The sequence below is a fragment of the Agaricus bisporus genome (assembly GCF_000300575.1).
Source record: "Agaricus bisporus var. bisporus H97 unplaced genomic scaffold AGABI2scaffold_1, whole genome shotgun sequence".
Classification (NCBI taxonomy): domain Eukaryota; kingdom Fungi; phylum Basidiomycota; class Agaricomycetes; order Agaricales; family Agaricaceae; genus Agaricus; species Agaricus bisporus.
Genome location: NW_006267344.1, coordinates 1,822,382 through 1,838,571, shown reverse-complemented (window position 1 = coordinate 1,838,571; position 16,190 = coordinate 1,822,382). Strand labels below are relative to the sequence as shown.

The 16,190-nt window shown below is 46.9% G+C and overlaps 5 protein-coding genes across 5 annotated transcripts; 2 read left to right on the top strand and 3 right to left on the bottom strand.

The window, feature by feature from the left end:
* Positions 1–473: 473 nt before the first annotated feature.
* AGABI2DRAFT_189718 (hypothetical protein) lies at positions 474–2,217 on the top strand. Its single transcript, XM_006454381.1, has 8 exons — positions 474–668; positions 724–839; positions 888–948; positions 1,004–1,422; positions 1,482–1,562; positions 1,615–1,693; positions 1,748–1,794; positions 1,845–2,217. The coding sequence occupies exons 1-8, from the start codon at positions 555–557 to the stop codon at positions 2,044–2,046; spliced, it is 1,119 nt and encodes a 372-aa protein (XP_006454444.1). The 5' UTR covers positions 474–554; the 3' UTR covers positions 2,047–2,217.
* A 50-nt stretch (positions 2,218–2,267) lies between these two features.
* Positions 2,268–4,054, bottom strand: AGABI2DRAFT_182425 (hypothetical protein; the record flags this gene model as incomplete). The annotated part of the gene is made up of 5 exons (XM_006454380.1): positions 3,796–4,054; positions 3,559–3,743; positions 3,113–3,499; positions 2,884–3,066; positions 2,268–2,833 (listed from the first exon to the last, which is right to left on the bottom strand). The coding sequence occupies exons 1-5, from the start codon at positions 4,005–4,007 to the stop codon at positions 2,268–2,270; spliced, it is 1,533 nt and encodes a 510-aa protein (XP_006454443.1). The 5' UTR covers positions 4,008–4,054.
* A 244-nt stretch (positions 4,055–4,298) lies between these two features.
* On the top strand, positions 4,299–4,744 carry AGABI2DRAFT_62927 (hypothetical protein; the record flags this gene model as incomplete). The annotated part of the gene is made up of 3 exons (XM_006454379.1): positions 4,299–4,479; positions 4,534–4,639; positions 4,690–4,744. Coding segments are annotated over 3 exons (342 nt in total), but the record flags the coding sequence as incomplete, so codon positions are not given.
* A 46-nt stretch (positions 4,745–4,790) lies between these two features.
* AGABI2DRAFT_182424 (hypothetical protein) lies at positions 4,791–10,438 on the bottom strand (the record flags this gene model as incomplete). The annotated part of the gene is made up of 23 exons (XM_006454378.1): positions 4,791–5,162; positions 5,215–5,299; positions 5,354–5,608; positions 5,657–5,757; positions 5,812–5,921; positions 5,968–6,190; positions 6,241–6,411; positions 6,462–6,603; positions 6,657–6,735; positions 6,783–7,205; positions 7,260–7,432; positions 7,480–7,556; positions 7,611–7,628; positions 7,678–7,868; positions 7,920–8,035; positions 8,085–8,182; positions 8,241–8,387; positions 8,442–9,592; positions 9,642–9,681; positions 9,733–9,884; positions 9,931–10,033; positions 10,080–10,083; positions 10,158–10,438. The coding sequence occupies 23 exons, from the start codon at positions 10,436–10,438 to the stop codon at positions 4,926–4,928; spliced, it is 4,377 nt and encodes a 1,458-aa protein (XP_006454441.1). The 3' UTR covers positions 4,791–4,925.
* A 377-nt stretch (positions 10,439–10,815) lies between these two features.
* AGABI2DRAFT_197572 (hypothetical protein) lies at positions 10,816–15,998 on the bottom strand (the record flags this gene model as incomplete). Its single annotated transcript, XM_006454377.1, has 14 exons — positions 10,816–11,187; positions 11,242–11,473; positions 11,527–12,295; positions 12,347–12,791; positions 12,842–13,050; positions 13,105–13,273; positions 13,329–13,583; positions 13,639–13,820; positions 13,873–14,082; positions 14,133–14,237; positions 14,291–14,630; positions 14,683–15,537; positions 15,588–15,804; positions 15,865–15,998. 14 exons carry the CDS (start codon positions 15,996–15,998, stop codon positions 10,816–10,818), a joined length of 4,494 nt encoding a protein of 1,497 aa, XP_006454440.1.
* Between the last annotated feature and the right edge of the window lie 192 nt (positions 15,999–16,190).

Here is a 16,190-nt window from a genome sequence, read left to right as displayed (position 1 = left end):
GGCATCGCGCTTGAAGAGCGGAGATTGAGTTGAAACAGGTATGAGAGTGCACTGTACTGATTTTGAGCATCGTTGAACTTTGATGCAGGCAAAGGAGGAGGAGATGCCTGTTGTCAGCTCGACAAGGCACGGTCCAGATTCGAAAGCGTGGGATGCGAATTTGCTGAGATTGCCAAGGCCGCAACCTCTGCCGGGCGTCCGCCTGCGACTGCAACTCCGATTGGCAGTGTATCGACCACGATCAATTGATGCCTGGCAACAACCGCATGCAGCCTCCCCGAATCACAACCAATGCGGTGCCCCATATATATACACCGGCCTCGGCTCTACCGCAAAAGAAAAGGGCGGATAGAAACAATCAGGAATCTGACAGATAAGGACTTCAACAGAACAATAGAGTTTGTTGTTCGGCGTAACCGGACAGAGCCTCAAAAACCCCCTCCGTTCTCGATGTTCTCTTTCCCATCTCTCTCTTCTTTCCCTTCCTTTTCACTCGCCTTCAGCGCGGATTTCATCTACTTCTTTTTACTTACTTCCATATCCCATCGCTAGCGATGTTTGCTCTTCCTCTCTCTTTGGGCCTGGCGCTTCTGCCCTTTGCTTCTGCTGCTGTTCATGATATTCAAGTTGGTGCTGAGGGAAAGCTACAGTTCTGGCCAGAGGCCATTGTGAGTCTTGCTAATTGGCCCCTTTGTGAAGCGCATCCTCATGCGTACCTATTAGGCTGCCCAACCAGGTGATCAGGTCGTCTTCCATTTTGCCTCCAAGAACCACACCGCCACACAATCTTCCTTTGCCGATCCCTGTGGACACAGTGAAGGTGGTTTTGACTCGGGATTGTAAGTATCTACCTCTTCGAATACCTCTTTAATTCACAATTTTTCTAGTATGCCCGTTGCCGCCAACCAGACGGACAGCCTCCCTACCTTTGCTTTTACCGTCGAAGACGTGCGTGATGCTTCTGAAAATAACCCTTGATATTTATTCTGACTTTGCCAAAAAGACAAAAGCAGTCTGGGTTTACTGTAAGCAGAAAGTGCCAGTTGGTCACTGCGGGAAAGGCATGGTCTTTTCCGTCAACTGTCCACCCGATGGCGATCCAAATTCTTTCACAAACTTCAAGAAGTCTGCACTTGCTATTGGTGCTGCTGAGGCTAGCGCAGCTCCCCCCGCAGCTCCCCCCGCAGCTCCCAGCGCTGACTCTGGATCAGCCCCTGCCGGATATGGTGGGTATGGCGGTGGATATGGGGATTCCGGTGCCCCAGCCCCAAGTTCCTCGGACCCAGCTCCAGCAGCTTCAGCCTCTGCTTCAACTTCAGCTTCAGGCGCCGTTCACACCGTCATCGTCGGCGAATCCGGATCACTTGCCTTCAACCCACCCAGCATCCAGGCCAAGCCCAGTGATACCGTGATCTTTGAATTGTAATCTCTTCCCCTGTTATCTCGCCCACTGAAATTGATTCATCTTCTACTCATTCTAGCCGTGACAAAAACCATACTGTTACTCAATCATCATTTGCCGACCCCTGTACCAAGGGCGCCTCTGGATTTGACTCTGGATTGTAAGTGCAAGTTCACTCGACTTGTCCGGCAATTTCGCTAACATCTTGGTAGTATGCCTGTCGCAAATCCCGCCGGACCTTTCCCCACCTGGAAATTAACTGTCAATGATACCACACCTATCTGGGCCTATGTGAGCACTGACTATTGCCGTTTTCTCGTGTATCAAACTGATCATTTCCATTAGTGTCGCCAACAGGTCCCCAAGAGCCACTGTGGGACTGGAATGGTCTTGTAAGTCATTCTCTGTTTACTTCGTACTTTACTCTAAAACGCAATTTTAGCGCCATTAATGCAGTTGAGGACGGTCCAAAGAACTTTACCGCTTTCCAAAACGTGGCCAAGGCGTTAAGTGGGGGTGCTAGTGCAGGTAGCGCAGTTTCGGGAGACTCCAACACTGCAGACACAAACTCTGCGCTGTCCATCCACCTCAGTCCAGTAACTGTCACTGCCATGGTATCTGTTGCTGTTGCTCTCCTTCTTTAAAGGCCATAATTACGATAGTAGTATTTACCCCAATGGCTAGAAATCATGAACTGTAGTATCTTTTATTGTCATTCTTTTATTACTCTTTCAGTATACCTTGCAGGCTTAATGTATACACTTAGCATTTCTCTATAACTTTAGACATCAAAAAAACATAAAGTGTACGCGCAATAAGAACAAGATAAGTACGGAGATAAAAACATGCAAAAAGATAAGAATGATTATTCGCCGCTTGCAGCTTCTTTTGCCTTTTTCTCTTTTTTCAATCTTTTTCTCTCGCGCCGAGCATTTTCTGCCTCCTCGTCAACTTCAGCTTCACGTTCCTTTGCCTTCTTTTCTTTCTTGTGTTTCTTCTTTTCGGCCTTGTCTTCAGTGGTTTCCATCTTTTCAACTTCAGCCACATCGGACTCCCTCTTCCTCTTCTTCTCCTTCTTTGTTACAACCTCCTCTGTCACGGTGGCCGGTACTGTAGGAACCATCTCCACTTCGGCTGTCGTGACAGATGCGGTTTGGACAGTAGCCTGGGGTTGCTGCTCGTCACGATTATAGTCTACGTAGTCGCGACTCCATTCCGTAGGTGTGACACCGACTATCTTTTCCCCATGTTTACCGAGCTTACCATCTTTCACCATCTTTTTCTTTTGCAAAGCAACCGGACCCAAACCCCATCGTCTAGGGTAGGTATCACGCTCCATGATGCAGCGCTTCACTTTTGCAACAACTCCGTGATCGCAAGTAGCTAGCTCAACGGTCGACATCTGAGCAATAGCGAGTGCTATGGCTTCGCCTGGAAACATTGTTTATATATGGTCTATGGGAATGGTATAGCATCCGTACCTTTTGTAGTCATCAAAACAATTTCTTCGTTAAGAGATATGTCGGCCTCATAGCGCAATAAGCCAGGTATCATGAGTTTCGCGCCATAGCAAACCGCGTTCACGGCACTGTCTTTGACGACGATGCGTTTATAGCCCACCAAAAGCGACTCGAGGGGCCGAACAGCTCGGCGAAGGTACGACTCTGTGAGGCATGAGCGAAAGCTATTGAGGATGAGAGATAGACTGACCATCCCTAGTGTTGTCATACATCCATTGTGCGTCTAAGACATCGTGCATGGTAACAATATCATCGTTCTCTGACATGGCACCGCTTCTCACACGGCGCAGTTCTTGCATATGGCCGCCAACCCCTAACAACAGACCGAGATGCACGCAGAGAGTTCGAATGTAGGTCCCGGCTTCACATGATACCCAGAAAACTGCGAGATTTCGCTTCTCATCAAATTCAAAGAGTTTAGACTCGTGGATTGTTCGTATACGAAGCTGACGTTTCACAGCAGAAATTAACGGAGGCCGTTGAAAAAGTGCACCAGTCAGGGTTTGAAGTGTTCGAGGGAGAGCGGCAGGATTCGGAAGAGGAGCATGAAGTCGTAGCACACAGACATATTCCTTTCCTGTCACAGGGTGTGAGCGCCTGTTTTCATTTCTTTAAAAAACATTGATGAAATATCACCTGCTCCTTGCTGAGATTTGACCAGTCGTGTTGCGCGGTCGATACATACAATCAGACAACCAGTGACCTTGGGATCTAGTGTTCCACTATGGCCCGTTTTCTCTACACGTAGGATCCGCCTTAACCATGCGACAACTTCGTGTGACGACGGGTTAGACGGTTTGTCAAGGTTTATGACGCCTGACCTGATGGAAACAATATCAGATCCTGTTAAAGCCACGTAAACTAGTACCGCACTTAATATAATTCGTGATATCCCGTTTCAAAGGGCTGCAGCCGGAAGGTATGGGAGTAAAATGCGAAGATCGAACTAGTAGTTTATCATAGTTTTTCAATAGAAGGGGCCATTGCGATGTATCGAGTTTTGGGGCTGAGTTTTCAGATTTGATTGTGTAGTCGCCCTCCAGCTGGGCGGAGGCGACCTGGTCGCGAGAAAGAGTCGCGCTCATTGTACAAGGTGGAGCGTGGTTGGTCTCTGCTTTTTTTCCGAATTTACAACTAGCGCATCATGATCAGATTCCCAGGCCCCGACCCAGGGAAATCGCAGTCGGCTTTTGCCGTGACTGAACCTTATCTGCATCTGTACAGTCAACAAAACTTGGTCCCGCTGCTCGCAACTCCAATAGTCCACTACTCAAGACCACACCTCCGCCTCAAGATTCAGTCATGGTCAGTCGCTCTCGGTACCGCTTTGCTGAGTTCTCTTCTCAGTAGGCTTACACCGTGTTATTTTCTACTTCCAGCCCAAGGCCGCTGCTTCCAAAACACCTGCTGTTAAGCACAAGTTCGTTATCGACTACTCCAAGCCGGCTGCGGATGGCGTCTTCGATGGAGCAGACTTCGAGAAATTTCTCCACGATCGTATAAAGGTTGAGGGAAAGGCCGGCCAACTTGGAGACCACGTTAAAATCACCCGTGATGGTATGTTCCTGCGAATACTGATAGTGTTTGAGATGAATCATTAACTTTGGCCAGGTAATACTAAGATCACAGTCACTTCCAACATCCCGTTCTCGAAGCGTTATCTCAAGTATCTCACCAAGAAATTCTTGAAGAAAAACACTTTACGGGACTGGATCCGGTACGTCCACATTCCCTATCAAACTCTTTATGACCTAATTTTTTTCTCAGCGTTGTCGCTTCATCGAAAGACAACTATCAACTCCGTTTCTACAACATCGCGTAAGTATAGCGCTGAAAATCTGAAACTCTTCTAATCCCATCCTCTGTAGTGGTACTGGTGATGACGAGGACGAGGAGTAAAAAGGCCTACCCATTCGGGCATCATGACTTCTGCGTCAGTTGTGCGCGTAGATTGAACGACGGTGGGGTGGATTAAGTGAAATTATGGCTCTCTATTATATCCATCATGGTAACCGCAAATCAATTAAAGTTGCATCGTCCTCTTTAGGTTTCAGTTTACCCAGCACCTCCATTCCTAGTTCATTCCATCGAATCTGATTGTCGTTGAGCGGTCTACTCGTGAATTGTTGTGCGAGAATGCTATCCAATGTTTTCCGTAGATATTTGAGCGCAACATTTGATTTGGGTGATATGTGGAATTTGAGCTTGTTCCGGTCAACCGTTGCAGTTTCAGCAACAGGCTAAACCAAGATTGAGCCACTCTTTCATACAGTGAGAAATCATCGAGCTCACTCTGAATTCGGTGTCTCCGCATAAGAGGAGAATAGCAAGCTCATCTGCAGGGCCGTTCTCCCAAGCGTACAGCTTTTTTGAATGCCTACGTCGAAGACAGTCAGAAGAAGCATCCCATCAGACAAGATGCATGACATACATCAGCGTGAAGTAGGCAAAATAGTTGCAGCCGATGTCTGATAGTTTCTTATGGAAGTTGACCGACGAGTGGTGAATCGAAACCACTTGATTGTTGGTAATCATTTTCAATTCAGACTTCGAGGTATTCAATGAGAGGACCTTGGGATACAGTCCTGCAACAAGGGCTGCATTGATAATCGATGGGTTCGAGGAGTTGAAGTCGAGCTCCGTAGGAAGCGCTACAGGCTTGGATTTCATGCGATTCCATCGAGCCCTATTACAATATTAGCTGATCTCCAAGTCAAATATGTATCTCGCTTGCCGATTCAGATCTCGTATAAGAGATCTGTGAACCTGGATGAAGGCCGAATCAATTAGATAGGCGAGAAATTGTTGACGGAGCTCTTCAATCTGTTGCATAGTCTGATGAAATTCCCTCAGATTTCCTAAAGTTATGCACAAGGAGGCTTGCCTCACCTGATGACTGATGTAGTTCACGCGGCAGAATTTGTAAACGAACGCCCCATTCGCACTTGCCTTACGCCATTTGTCAAAAGCATTGTGGAGAGTCAAAAAATCAGAATCTCCTGAACACCGAGTTAGCATGAGCAGAAAAGAACGACAGACGCGAACCTATTTTGAAGGATGCTTTGGCACGTTCAGCCTCAGCTTCCAAACCGAAAGGGGACAAGAAAGGAGATTTTGAATTCAAAGCAGCGGCGATTGTCAAGGCAGGATCAAGACAGCGGAAAAGCGTGGCAATCAAGAGGAATTTTCCAATGTGAACATCGGTAGGAAGTTTGCTAAGCAATCTCCCCATCGGAGTGATTTCCTCCGCTGGCGTCAGAGCATGGACCTAACGACGTAGAGTCAGTTCCACTTCTTCCTTTTGAATTACAACGATACCTCGATTAGGACTGCAATAGCGCGTTGCACGTTGACTGATATCGGCGGGTCCAGGGCCTGAGAGAGAACATTTTCGATGGAAGAGCCCAGATTGATGCCCATAATCTTGATTCTTAGAGCCAAGTCGGAAAGGCTGAGACGCATCATTTCAGGTTGGGGGTTGTCAGCCATCTGAAACGACATCAATATAACCATCAATGAGATTGTAGTAAACATCTCACTTGACTATCATGCCTAATTTTGGTGAAGAGATGGAAGCATAAGCCCTGTTGCACACGGCCAGCACGTCCCCTCCTTTGACTAGCGTTGCTCTTCGCTACAAATGTTTCGACCAGACGGCTGATTTGTCTCTTCTCGTCGAACCTGCAAACATTTGTTGGCAGATGGTCGCATTAAATAAATTGACCTCAGATCACCTCATTTCCCGATGCTTTCCTGTGTCAATAACGCACGTTATATCTGGAATTGTGATTCCAGTTTCCGCAATATTGGTTGCTGATATAGGATAAGAAACGAAACCATGCGACGTTTTTAAAACGCACCAATCACTATTTTCCTTATCCCAGCAAGAGGGACTTCAAACACTGAATTCTGATTCTCGCTTGATAAGGTGGAATGGAGAGGATAGATTTTGAACTCCTCGTCAGATCCGAATCGTGGGTGTCCATTCAAGGCGTCATTGATGCGGCGGATTTCGCCAATGCCAGGCACGAATATGAGTATCGCAGAGGAGTAGGCGTTATATTTGACGTCCTCAAAGCATATTTTTTCCAAAAGTCGGATAATAAGCTCGTATGGGATGAACCTTTCATCAAAGAGATTCAATGTCGTGGTTGTTTCCTGAGAATAACGCTTTTCAAACTTGATATCTTTAGCGCCTTCTTCATCGTCGTCGTCGTCGTCAGCCTGTGCAGTTTCTTCTGTCCAATCCGAATGCTTTTTTCCGCGATAGAATTTGTCATGCACTATTCACACCTCGGGAATGAGAAGAAGCATGCCACATGGTGAGATAGACTTACATCGCCTAGCGTAAGGAGAATTTTCCGTGATTGACCACTGGGTGTACTCCACTGCATCCTCTAGGTAAAAGACATCAACAGGAAATGTGCGACCAGGAACGTGCAAAGTTGGACAGTGACCAAAGTAAGCAGAAATTTTCTCCGCGTCAACAGTAGCAGACATGAGAATTACCCTAGAAAAGTCTAAGAAATTGAGTGAGAGCATTGACAGATCCCTGACCTAAGGTCGGGGCGCTGCACAAGGAGGCTTTTCAGGACAATAAGGAGGAAATCAGATTCTATCGTCCGCTCGTGAACCTATGGAGAAGTTGCAGGGAAGTAGCAGAAGAAGATGTAAGAGAGACAATTTACCTCGTCGATTATGATATGCTACTGGACATCAGTTACGTACGCATGACAATGAAGGGGCCGTACGCACTGTAAGTTCATCGACAGCGGTTCCATCACCTTGCCCTGTTCCACTCTCTAGCATACGAAGTGCGATACCATTCGTGACGTATGCCAATCGTGTGTTTCGAGTGATATTACTCTCAAGTCTTATAGCATAACCAATCAACGAGTTCAGCGTTCCTACAGCGTTGGGAGGTTCACCGAGCTCTCGAGATACACCTGCAAAGAACTCATCAGTACATATATCTATAGTCAAAGCTTTGATATTACGTTGTGCAAGAGATATGGCCGAAATCCTGCGTGGCTCAGTACAGTAAATCTTGCAAGGCTTGCCCTTCAAAAGCTGGTCTTCAAGGATGAAGCTTGGCACTTGAGTCGACTTGCCGCTACGTTCCCAATCAGCTCAGACTTTTCTAACATTATGGTCATCCATACCAGCCAGTTTCACCGCTCAAGACGAGGACTTGATTGTGCTCCAATATTTCGATTATGTTGTTCCTGTATTTAGCGATAGGGAGGCTTTCCCGTTGCATCTGGAGGGATAAAAAGCAAGGTGAGGGACGAGCGAACATATACCAGGACATCACGAACAAGCATATCATTGTAATTTGAACTTTGTCGTAAGGTTCGATATGCAGTGATAAGTTGTTCAAAATCAGCCTCGACATTCTTGGAATGAGGTGTCGCTGGGACATGACTTTTCTTATCGTGGATGGCCTTTGAAGCTTTTCCGGTGATCTGGGGATTTAAATCGTCAGAATCAGGACGACCATTTTTCCCAGTATCACAGACCTTTGAGCTAGGGTCAAGTTTAGGCTGGATAATTGAGCGCAGTTTGGCCCACACTTGACGATTTGTAGAATCTTCTCGCAGCTTTCTCGCATTTTCCAACTCATCCCATAAATCGCGTGCCGAAGGTGGAAGGAGCCTGAAGAACGTCAGTTTACTCGCTCCACCTGAATGACTCGTGAATCCCTGGGACTGGGGGAAGGTGAGAGCATGCAGTGCGGTCAACGCAATGTATTGTTCAGCCTGAGTTTGATCGATGCAAGCAACATCATCCATCGACCAGTGATCGAACCTTGTCCCATCCCAGTGAATGCTGAGAGAGACTCGCTTGGCTCGACTATGTCCGGAAATCAGAGTATACGTGACTACAGCGAAACGGTCCCGCCCCGCAACTGCTTCTCTTAACAAGTCCTTTGGTCTTTTTCCAGACCAATGTCGGGGTAAAGACATATCCTTCAAAGTGATTATAGTACCATCAGCCGTTACTGCAGAGGGCTCCTCCAGTAGATCGAGCAGTCCGCCGGAAGCATCGCTATTAGTATCATCAAAGACATCCGAGCTAGAGGAACTCGGTAATAGGGATGATGGTGGGGGGACTTGAGCATTGTCAGAGGGCTTGCTCAACGCCTCGGTTCCAGGTGTTTTAGCGGGAGAGGAGCAAGCCTCCTCGGAACCCCGCAACTTCTTGGATAATACTTCACCTCGCTCTTTTTGAACTAACATTGCTGCTTTTTTCTCATCGAATAGAAAGTCCTTTTCGAGTTCTGCCAACAGAGATCGTATCTCTTTGATTTGAATTGCAGTGAAATTTTTGCGATTATTGAGCATGTGCTCCTGCTTGAGCACGAGCTGAACATATCGCAAAGTCGGGTCGTCCTCTTCAAAACTCTGATCTGGATTTTCACTAGATTGAATCGCAGCGGTGGAGATATTCAGATCTAGAAGTGATTGAGCTTCTGCTGAGAGAGACTGAGCAGGATGAAAGATGGGTGCCGCGGCATCGAGTTTTGAAGTTGTCCTCGGAGCTTTTTTTAACTTTGGAGAGGGCGAATCACTGGCAAGGAATTGGGCCGGAGTACGGGAAGTCTCAAGTAGTCGAGACGATTGTCTGAGAGATTTTCGTGGTGTTCTGGACTCGGAGATTTCGATACCTTCTGATGTTCAGCCTTCGTAGTCGGAGAAACCGGGATGAGTTCACCTTACTGTTGTTCAGATATTCTTCCTCGGCACAAATTGTGTACAGCTGTGAAGGGTAAGAAGATAGGCATAACCAGAAAGTAAAACAGTGACAGACCCAATCAAGAGCTTCTTCGAGGTCTAAGCCGCTGATCGCACGCAAAGACTCTTCTACTCGTTCTTCTGAAAAGCCAAGTCTTCGCAAGACGCCATAAGTAATTCCTAGGCGAGCTAAAGCTTTATCCTCTGCTTCCTCTAAAACCTTGTGTTCTAATGGAAAGTTAGCTGCTAGCATAATCTTAATATCCGAACAAACCTTGCAAACTATCCTTTACCAGTCCGAGTATCTCGTCCCTGAGTTGAGGGTGCAATTCTACGCGATTCAGGTTTTTCGAAAGATTTCGATCCGTTTCAATGCTCTATGCACAAAATTAATTCATCGATACCAATAGAGACAATTAAGACATACCTTGAGAGTCCTATTACATCAACGAATAAAGTGATGACTACATCCATCATGCTTTAAACCTTTTTGGTGCATACCTCGTAATTTCTTTCTCAGTTTTGTCCTGATGACGGTCCACCAGACTTTGCAGTAGTTGTTCCTCCAATTTCATGAGATCAGAGTCACCCGTAGGCTGAGCTTGAGCGTCTTTTGTGCTTTCGAGTTCATCGCCGACAGAACGACCGGGCAGTGAGCTGCCACTCGTATCTTCTATTAATTTGTCCTCGATATCTTCAACCGGTGCGATTTTCTTTGGAACCGACACTGTAGCAAACCCGCGATTCACTGGCTTCAACTGTGTTTTCTTCTTTTTCGCCATTTTCCAGAGAATCAATGGCCAAAGTCTTGGCGAGCAAAGGTGGTGGTATACTTCAGGCGGTCTTGATTTTTAGGTCGCAAACTCAAAGAATTTGTCCTTTGCCTGGGGCAGAACGCACGTGGAGAAGAAATTGACGTAAATTCGACGAAAATGGTGCATCAAGATCTCCGAGTCAATATGCGATCGGTTTCCCACAGCTACATCGGACCAGATCGGACCAGACCTGAAAGAAAAAAAGGCTATAGGAATATACGAGGCTACATCTAAATCGCTATCCAAATAAATATCCTTAGAGACACGAGGGCCTATTATACAAATTTACTGTAAGTACGATAGATTTACAACGCACACTAAACAATACGGAGCCCATAAAATGTTCATGCATTGGAAGCAACGTCGTCGGTTGCCATCGTGGCTGCCGCGACATTCTTCTTACTTTTACGACTTCGACCAGTACCGGCACCGGTTTTCTGTTTCTTTCCTTTGTTATTTTGAACAACGGTAGTGCCCGAATCTTCTTCGTTTTGTTCTCCTGACGTGCCAAGAGCTGAGTGTCCGAAAAAGTCATCTCCTTCCTCATTCCACAAGTCCCGAGCACTACTATCCGGCGCTTTGGTACTGATCCGACCCGTAGGTAAGTTTTGGGTGTCAAGGTTGGCAAGTTGTTCATCATTAAGCAAAAGTTGGACAATCTCGCTTGGTTTGGCCATATCTTGAAACGTCTTATTACCAACGACGATATCTTGAACCTGGGGACAAGCGGCTGAGAATGCATATATACACAATTGGTAAACTTTACTTACGTCTTTTTTGACTCGCGCGAGTTGAACGATGCGCTCGTCAATAGTTCCTCTAGTAATCAAACGGTAAACCGTTACTTGTCGTGTTTGTCCAAGACGATGGGCACGATCCATGGCCTGGGCATCATTGGAGGGATTCCAATCATGGTCATAAAAGACAACAGTGTCGGCAGCGGTCAAGTTGATGCCCAAGCCCCCTGCACGGGTGCTAAGAAGGAATACAAAAATATCTGGTCTAAAAGGCCACGAATGAATTGCATGAATACGATTATGTGTCATGAGCCTTACCTCGTCTGCCAGTCGATAACCATGTCCCGACGATCTTCTATTTTGGAGGAACCGTCTAAACGCAAGTATTTATATTGGCGATAAATTAAGTATTCCTCCATCAAGTCCATCATTCTTGTCATTTGGAAGTATATTAGGACTCGATGCCCGCCTTCCTTTAGTTCTTGCAGTAACGAGTCGAGTCGAGCCAACTTTCCAGAGTCATAAATGAGCCGCTTAGCCTCTGGTACTTGCATTTTCGGCCCAGGAATCTGGTTTTGTGGAGATGTGCCCAATAGCCCAAGAGGAGAGACAGCAGGGACAAGGTGTCGATAGATAGCACAGGCCTCTTCACTGTCACGATACCGAGGTGGCAGACCATAGAAAATGAGTGTTTCTAGGGGTCCCTCCAAGAAGTGTGCCTGTCGTTCCAAGAAGGAGCGATCTGAACAATACATGCTGATAGGGGGGGCAATGACAGGTGGCACAAACCACTGCATTGTGGCTCGCGAGAGACATGTCTCATTCCAAGATGACATTGCTATCTCATCAAGGAGAGGAAAGCCATCAGCTCCGTCAAAACAAACCATTGACGGCCGCTCAAAAACGCGGTAATTTTGTTGACGATGCGCGGCAAAATATGGGTCCATGGCATATGATGCGACCTCGTGAAGAAGTGTCTCTTGTTTCGACATTTGTAGAGTTCTCTTCATGAGTGGTGATGTATGGAGTGAATGAGCTTCGCCAGGAGATATATCAAGAAAACGCAAGAATGAAAAAGAATTATCTGCTCGTAGAAATGGGATGAGTTTCCTGTTACCTGGGAGTGGGCAGAACTAACCAGATTCGTAGAAAGATCTATAGATCCAATCTGTCGACCATATATTACATAGATTTTTTAGGACGCTTGTATTCGTTGACTCGGATGATTCGGAAGGAACGTCCAGGAGGCCACCATCTTGGTAGAAGAGTTTCGGGATACTGATTTGAATTGGGTTTCTAACCGAGTAGGGCAGACCCACAAAGTCACCTTCCCTGGCCAAATTCCCGGAACGGCCGAAACTGGTAAAGGAATATGGAGCAACAACATCAGCACGCTCAAATAGCTCGGGATGATTGCAGACTTTGCGGAACTGCATAACGAGGTTCATCAAAGAACGAGCGGAGTCCGCGTCGCCTATGTTGTTCGCTTTCTCGAGAAGGTCCGTGATGGAAACGTTGGCGAGTAAAGCAGAGTAAAGGGCTCTCTGACGAGCACTAAGGTCAATAAATATGTCTTTCTCAATCTGGGAATGTTTGAGCGAAAGATTTCCAGAAATTTTTGATTGAGCCGCACCTTTTCACTGAGTTCGTTTTGCACATGTCTTTTGACGCGCCGCAACATGAAAGGTTTGAGGATCATGTGTAATCTTCGCAACTGGTGTTCATTGAGTTTACTTCCCTTGTTCTCAGCGGCATTCTCAATATCCTTAGAGAACCATTCGTTGAATTCGTCATGCGAGTCGAACAAACTCGGCATGATGAAGTGCAGCAGTGCCCAGAGTTCTATCGTCATATATGATCAGAGCGGAAAAGCTTGTAAATGACGGATTCTCTCACCTTGCATGGAATTTTGGATAGGAGTGCCAGTTAGAAGAAGACGATTCCTACAATGGAAACCGAGCAGAGTTTTCCACCGGACACTAGAAGAGTTCTTGATGTTCTGCGCCTCGTCAAGAATCATGTACTGCCATTTCACTCTCTGAAAGTACTGCTGGTCCTGGGTGACCTATTGCCGAGATTAGTTCATAGCTCTGTGCTCGAGGTGCGGCAGCCAGACGTACCAGTTGATAACTTGTAATCAGGACATGGAAAGGCGCATCCTGATTGTAACTAATTTCTTTCTTGCTCCAAAATTTCCGCAGCGTCATTCGATCTTTGACATTGCCCCAATAGGGAAGGGCCTTCAACTTGGGCACAAAACGGGTGATCTCCTGTTGCCAGTTGTGTAAAGTTGAAGCAGGTGCAACAACAAGGAAAGGTCCCCAAATATCATGTGCTTCAGCCAAGTATGCAAGTAATGAGATGGATTGCACGGTCTATGTAGTCAAAAGACGTAAGAAAGTATCAACCCAAGCAAAAGCAAGCACGTACCTTTCCCAGCCCCATTTCATCAGCCAGGATACCGTTGATGCCTTGTTCGTACAAAGTCGCCAGCCAATTCAGACCTTTCAGCTGATATTCCTTCAATTGAGCCATCAACATCTTGGGTTGCCCTATTGTGAGATGGTTGCCCAACGACGTGGGATTCTGGAAGTTGAGCTCGTCGGAATCAACTAGAATGATGAGTGAAATAGTATACGCTACAATATGAACTAAGGGGCTTACGATCTAGAGGACTAGCAGACTGTTCGGCTGTCCCTTCTACGGTTTCCGGCTCATCTCGTCCGTGTGACTGATCCTTGACAATTGTCAGGCTTTCATTTGCTTTCCTAGCTAAAGCTGCTTGATTGTCGAACTCTAGTGCTCGCACTCTAGCAAGGGCAATGGCTTCTTGAGCATTAGCCCTAGCATGACGATGGAGATTTGTTTGATCCTCTGCACAATATCAACAAATGATACATGTTATAGATGCTTACTGAGCTTACCATCATCGAAGTTAATGTCTGGAAGAGTGGCTTCATCACTACCGTCCGGAAGTGAAGCACCAGCGGGTACCGTCATCTTTTCCCCGTCGCCTTCGATTTCCATAGCTAGTGCATGCCTCGTTAGGATGGAAACTTACAAAAGGAGTCAAATTACTAACTTTTCAGCTTGCTACCCACGAAATGGCTGTATAACTCCGTCTGACTGATCAAAAATTCGAGCTTCCGAGCTTGCCTTGCAGCTTCGCGCTTCTCTTCCTCGACTTTCAATCGGTCCATAGCTTCCTTCTGCTCACGCTTCCGAACGTCGCGCTCTTCTTTTTCATTCTTTTTCCATAAGACTTGCATCTCTCGCATGAGACGCTTGGCCTTGGTTTGAATGTCCTTCTGCGCCTTCGGATTCTTATTGTATGGTTTGCGAGCCTGTATTGAAGCTGTCCGTGCCGTTCGCTCTAGTTGTGCTTGCCGAGCTTGGTATCCAGAAAGCATATAGCGATAGACCTGTGACATCATCATCAATAAACTAGGTACACTTAGCCATTTACCACCTCACCTTGGCAACATCGCGCTTCGCAATGTTCGTCCAAACTTTTCGCTGAGCTTCTTCCAGTGATTTTACGCGTTTCATCATGGCAACATCGTCAACCTTTTTCGCCTTCTTCAGAGGTGGGATGGGCTCATCAAGATCATATACAATGGAAGATATAGTCGGGGCAGGTGATGCAGGTCGAGAATAGGGCGTGGCATCTCCGGCCACAGAGGGGGGTTTTGATGTAATTTCTGCTTCAAGCTCAAGGGCAAGGCCGAGCTTCCTTTTGGGTGCAGGCTTCTTGTGTCCAGCTTTGGGTGTTGCCGAAACACTTTCAGGTGTAGGTTCTCGTGTTTGTTTACCCTTGCCTTTGCTTTTTGACCCTGGAACTTTGAGCGTCAAGGGCATATCCACCATAGACCGTTCAAAATCATCAGCGACACTCGCCGCGTCTCTGTCGATCCTGCGCTTCTTGTGTGCGGGTCCACCCGAATCATCTTTCCTGGGAATTTCTAGATCACTTCCAGAGTCAGACTCGGCCGAAGGTGCAAGCCGTTTCGTCATTTCCTTGCCTTTAACCTTGACTTTACTATTGGGGACCGATGAGGAATCCTCAAAAATATGGCCAACGTCTTCACATAATGAACGCTCGAGTTCCAAGGCAGCATCTTCAGCGTCCAGTCGACGACGCCGTTCTTCTCTAAGACGACTCTGCTCATCAAGGTGCAGGTCTCCGAAGCCATTCTCGTGAGATGTGTGAATATCTGTACTGGATGTAATACGAATTTTGGGAGGAGGCGAAGGTGGCGGCAAAGGAATGCTGGTAATTCGACCAGAGTAGTGATGAGAAAGACGTTGCGCAGCCATGGAGTTTTGTTCCTAGGAAATGCATGAGATAAGACTAAGAAAGGACAGTAATGGAAACTTACAATGACGCTCGCCTCAAACCATTTCTCGATTTGCTGCTGCCGTTTCTTCGTAAATATAATATAGTCATCTAGTTCAGATTTCCAGAGTGTGTCGCAGTCGTCAAGGTCAGAGGAGACAGGATGACCCTCCTTGTCAGCAGGCGCTGGTTGTATGTCATACTGGTCCGACGCCGCATCGGGTTCAGGTGAAGTTCGCATTTGCTTTGCACGCTTCGACCTTTTAGGACCCTATGGTATGAGGACTAGTAAGCGAAATGGGGTAGGTCAGAATTGAAACATACGACTTACGCGTCTGGGGGGAACAGAAGAGTGAGACGAATCGTCATTGGTATTTTTCCGGCGCTTGCGACTGAGCATCTCGGGTTCTGAATCCAGAGTGGGACCACCAGGACGTGGAGGGTTCGGCGACATGTATCGGGATGCTGGTTGGTTTTTAGTAGGGCCTTGGTCGCGAGGCCATTCACCCGAGTACGAATCCCAATCACGGGTTGATGATTGAAACGGCCCTGGCTGAGGATGGAGGAACTGCGGTGAGGTAGTTGATTCCGGGAGGTAGAATGAGGGGTGACGGCGAGAAGAGGTAGGAGGGGCTTCCTGCTGCTG

Coding starts and splice junctions, on each gene's coding strand:
- AGABI2DRAFT_189718 (XM_006454381.1), top strand. CDS start 555: ATGTTTGCTCTTCCTCTCTCTTTGGGCCTGGCGCTTCTGCCCTTTGCT. Junction 669..723: donor AGTTCTGGCCAGAGGCCATT/GTGAGTCTTGCT, acceptor CGTACCTATTAG/GCTGCCCAACCAGGTGATCA. Junction 1,694..1,747: donor CCACACCTATCTGGGCCTAT/GTGAGCACTGAC, acceptor CATTTCCATTAG/TGTCGCCAACAGGTCCCCAA.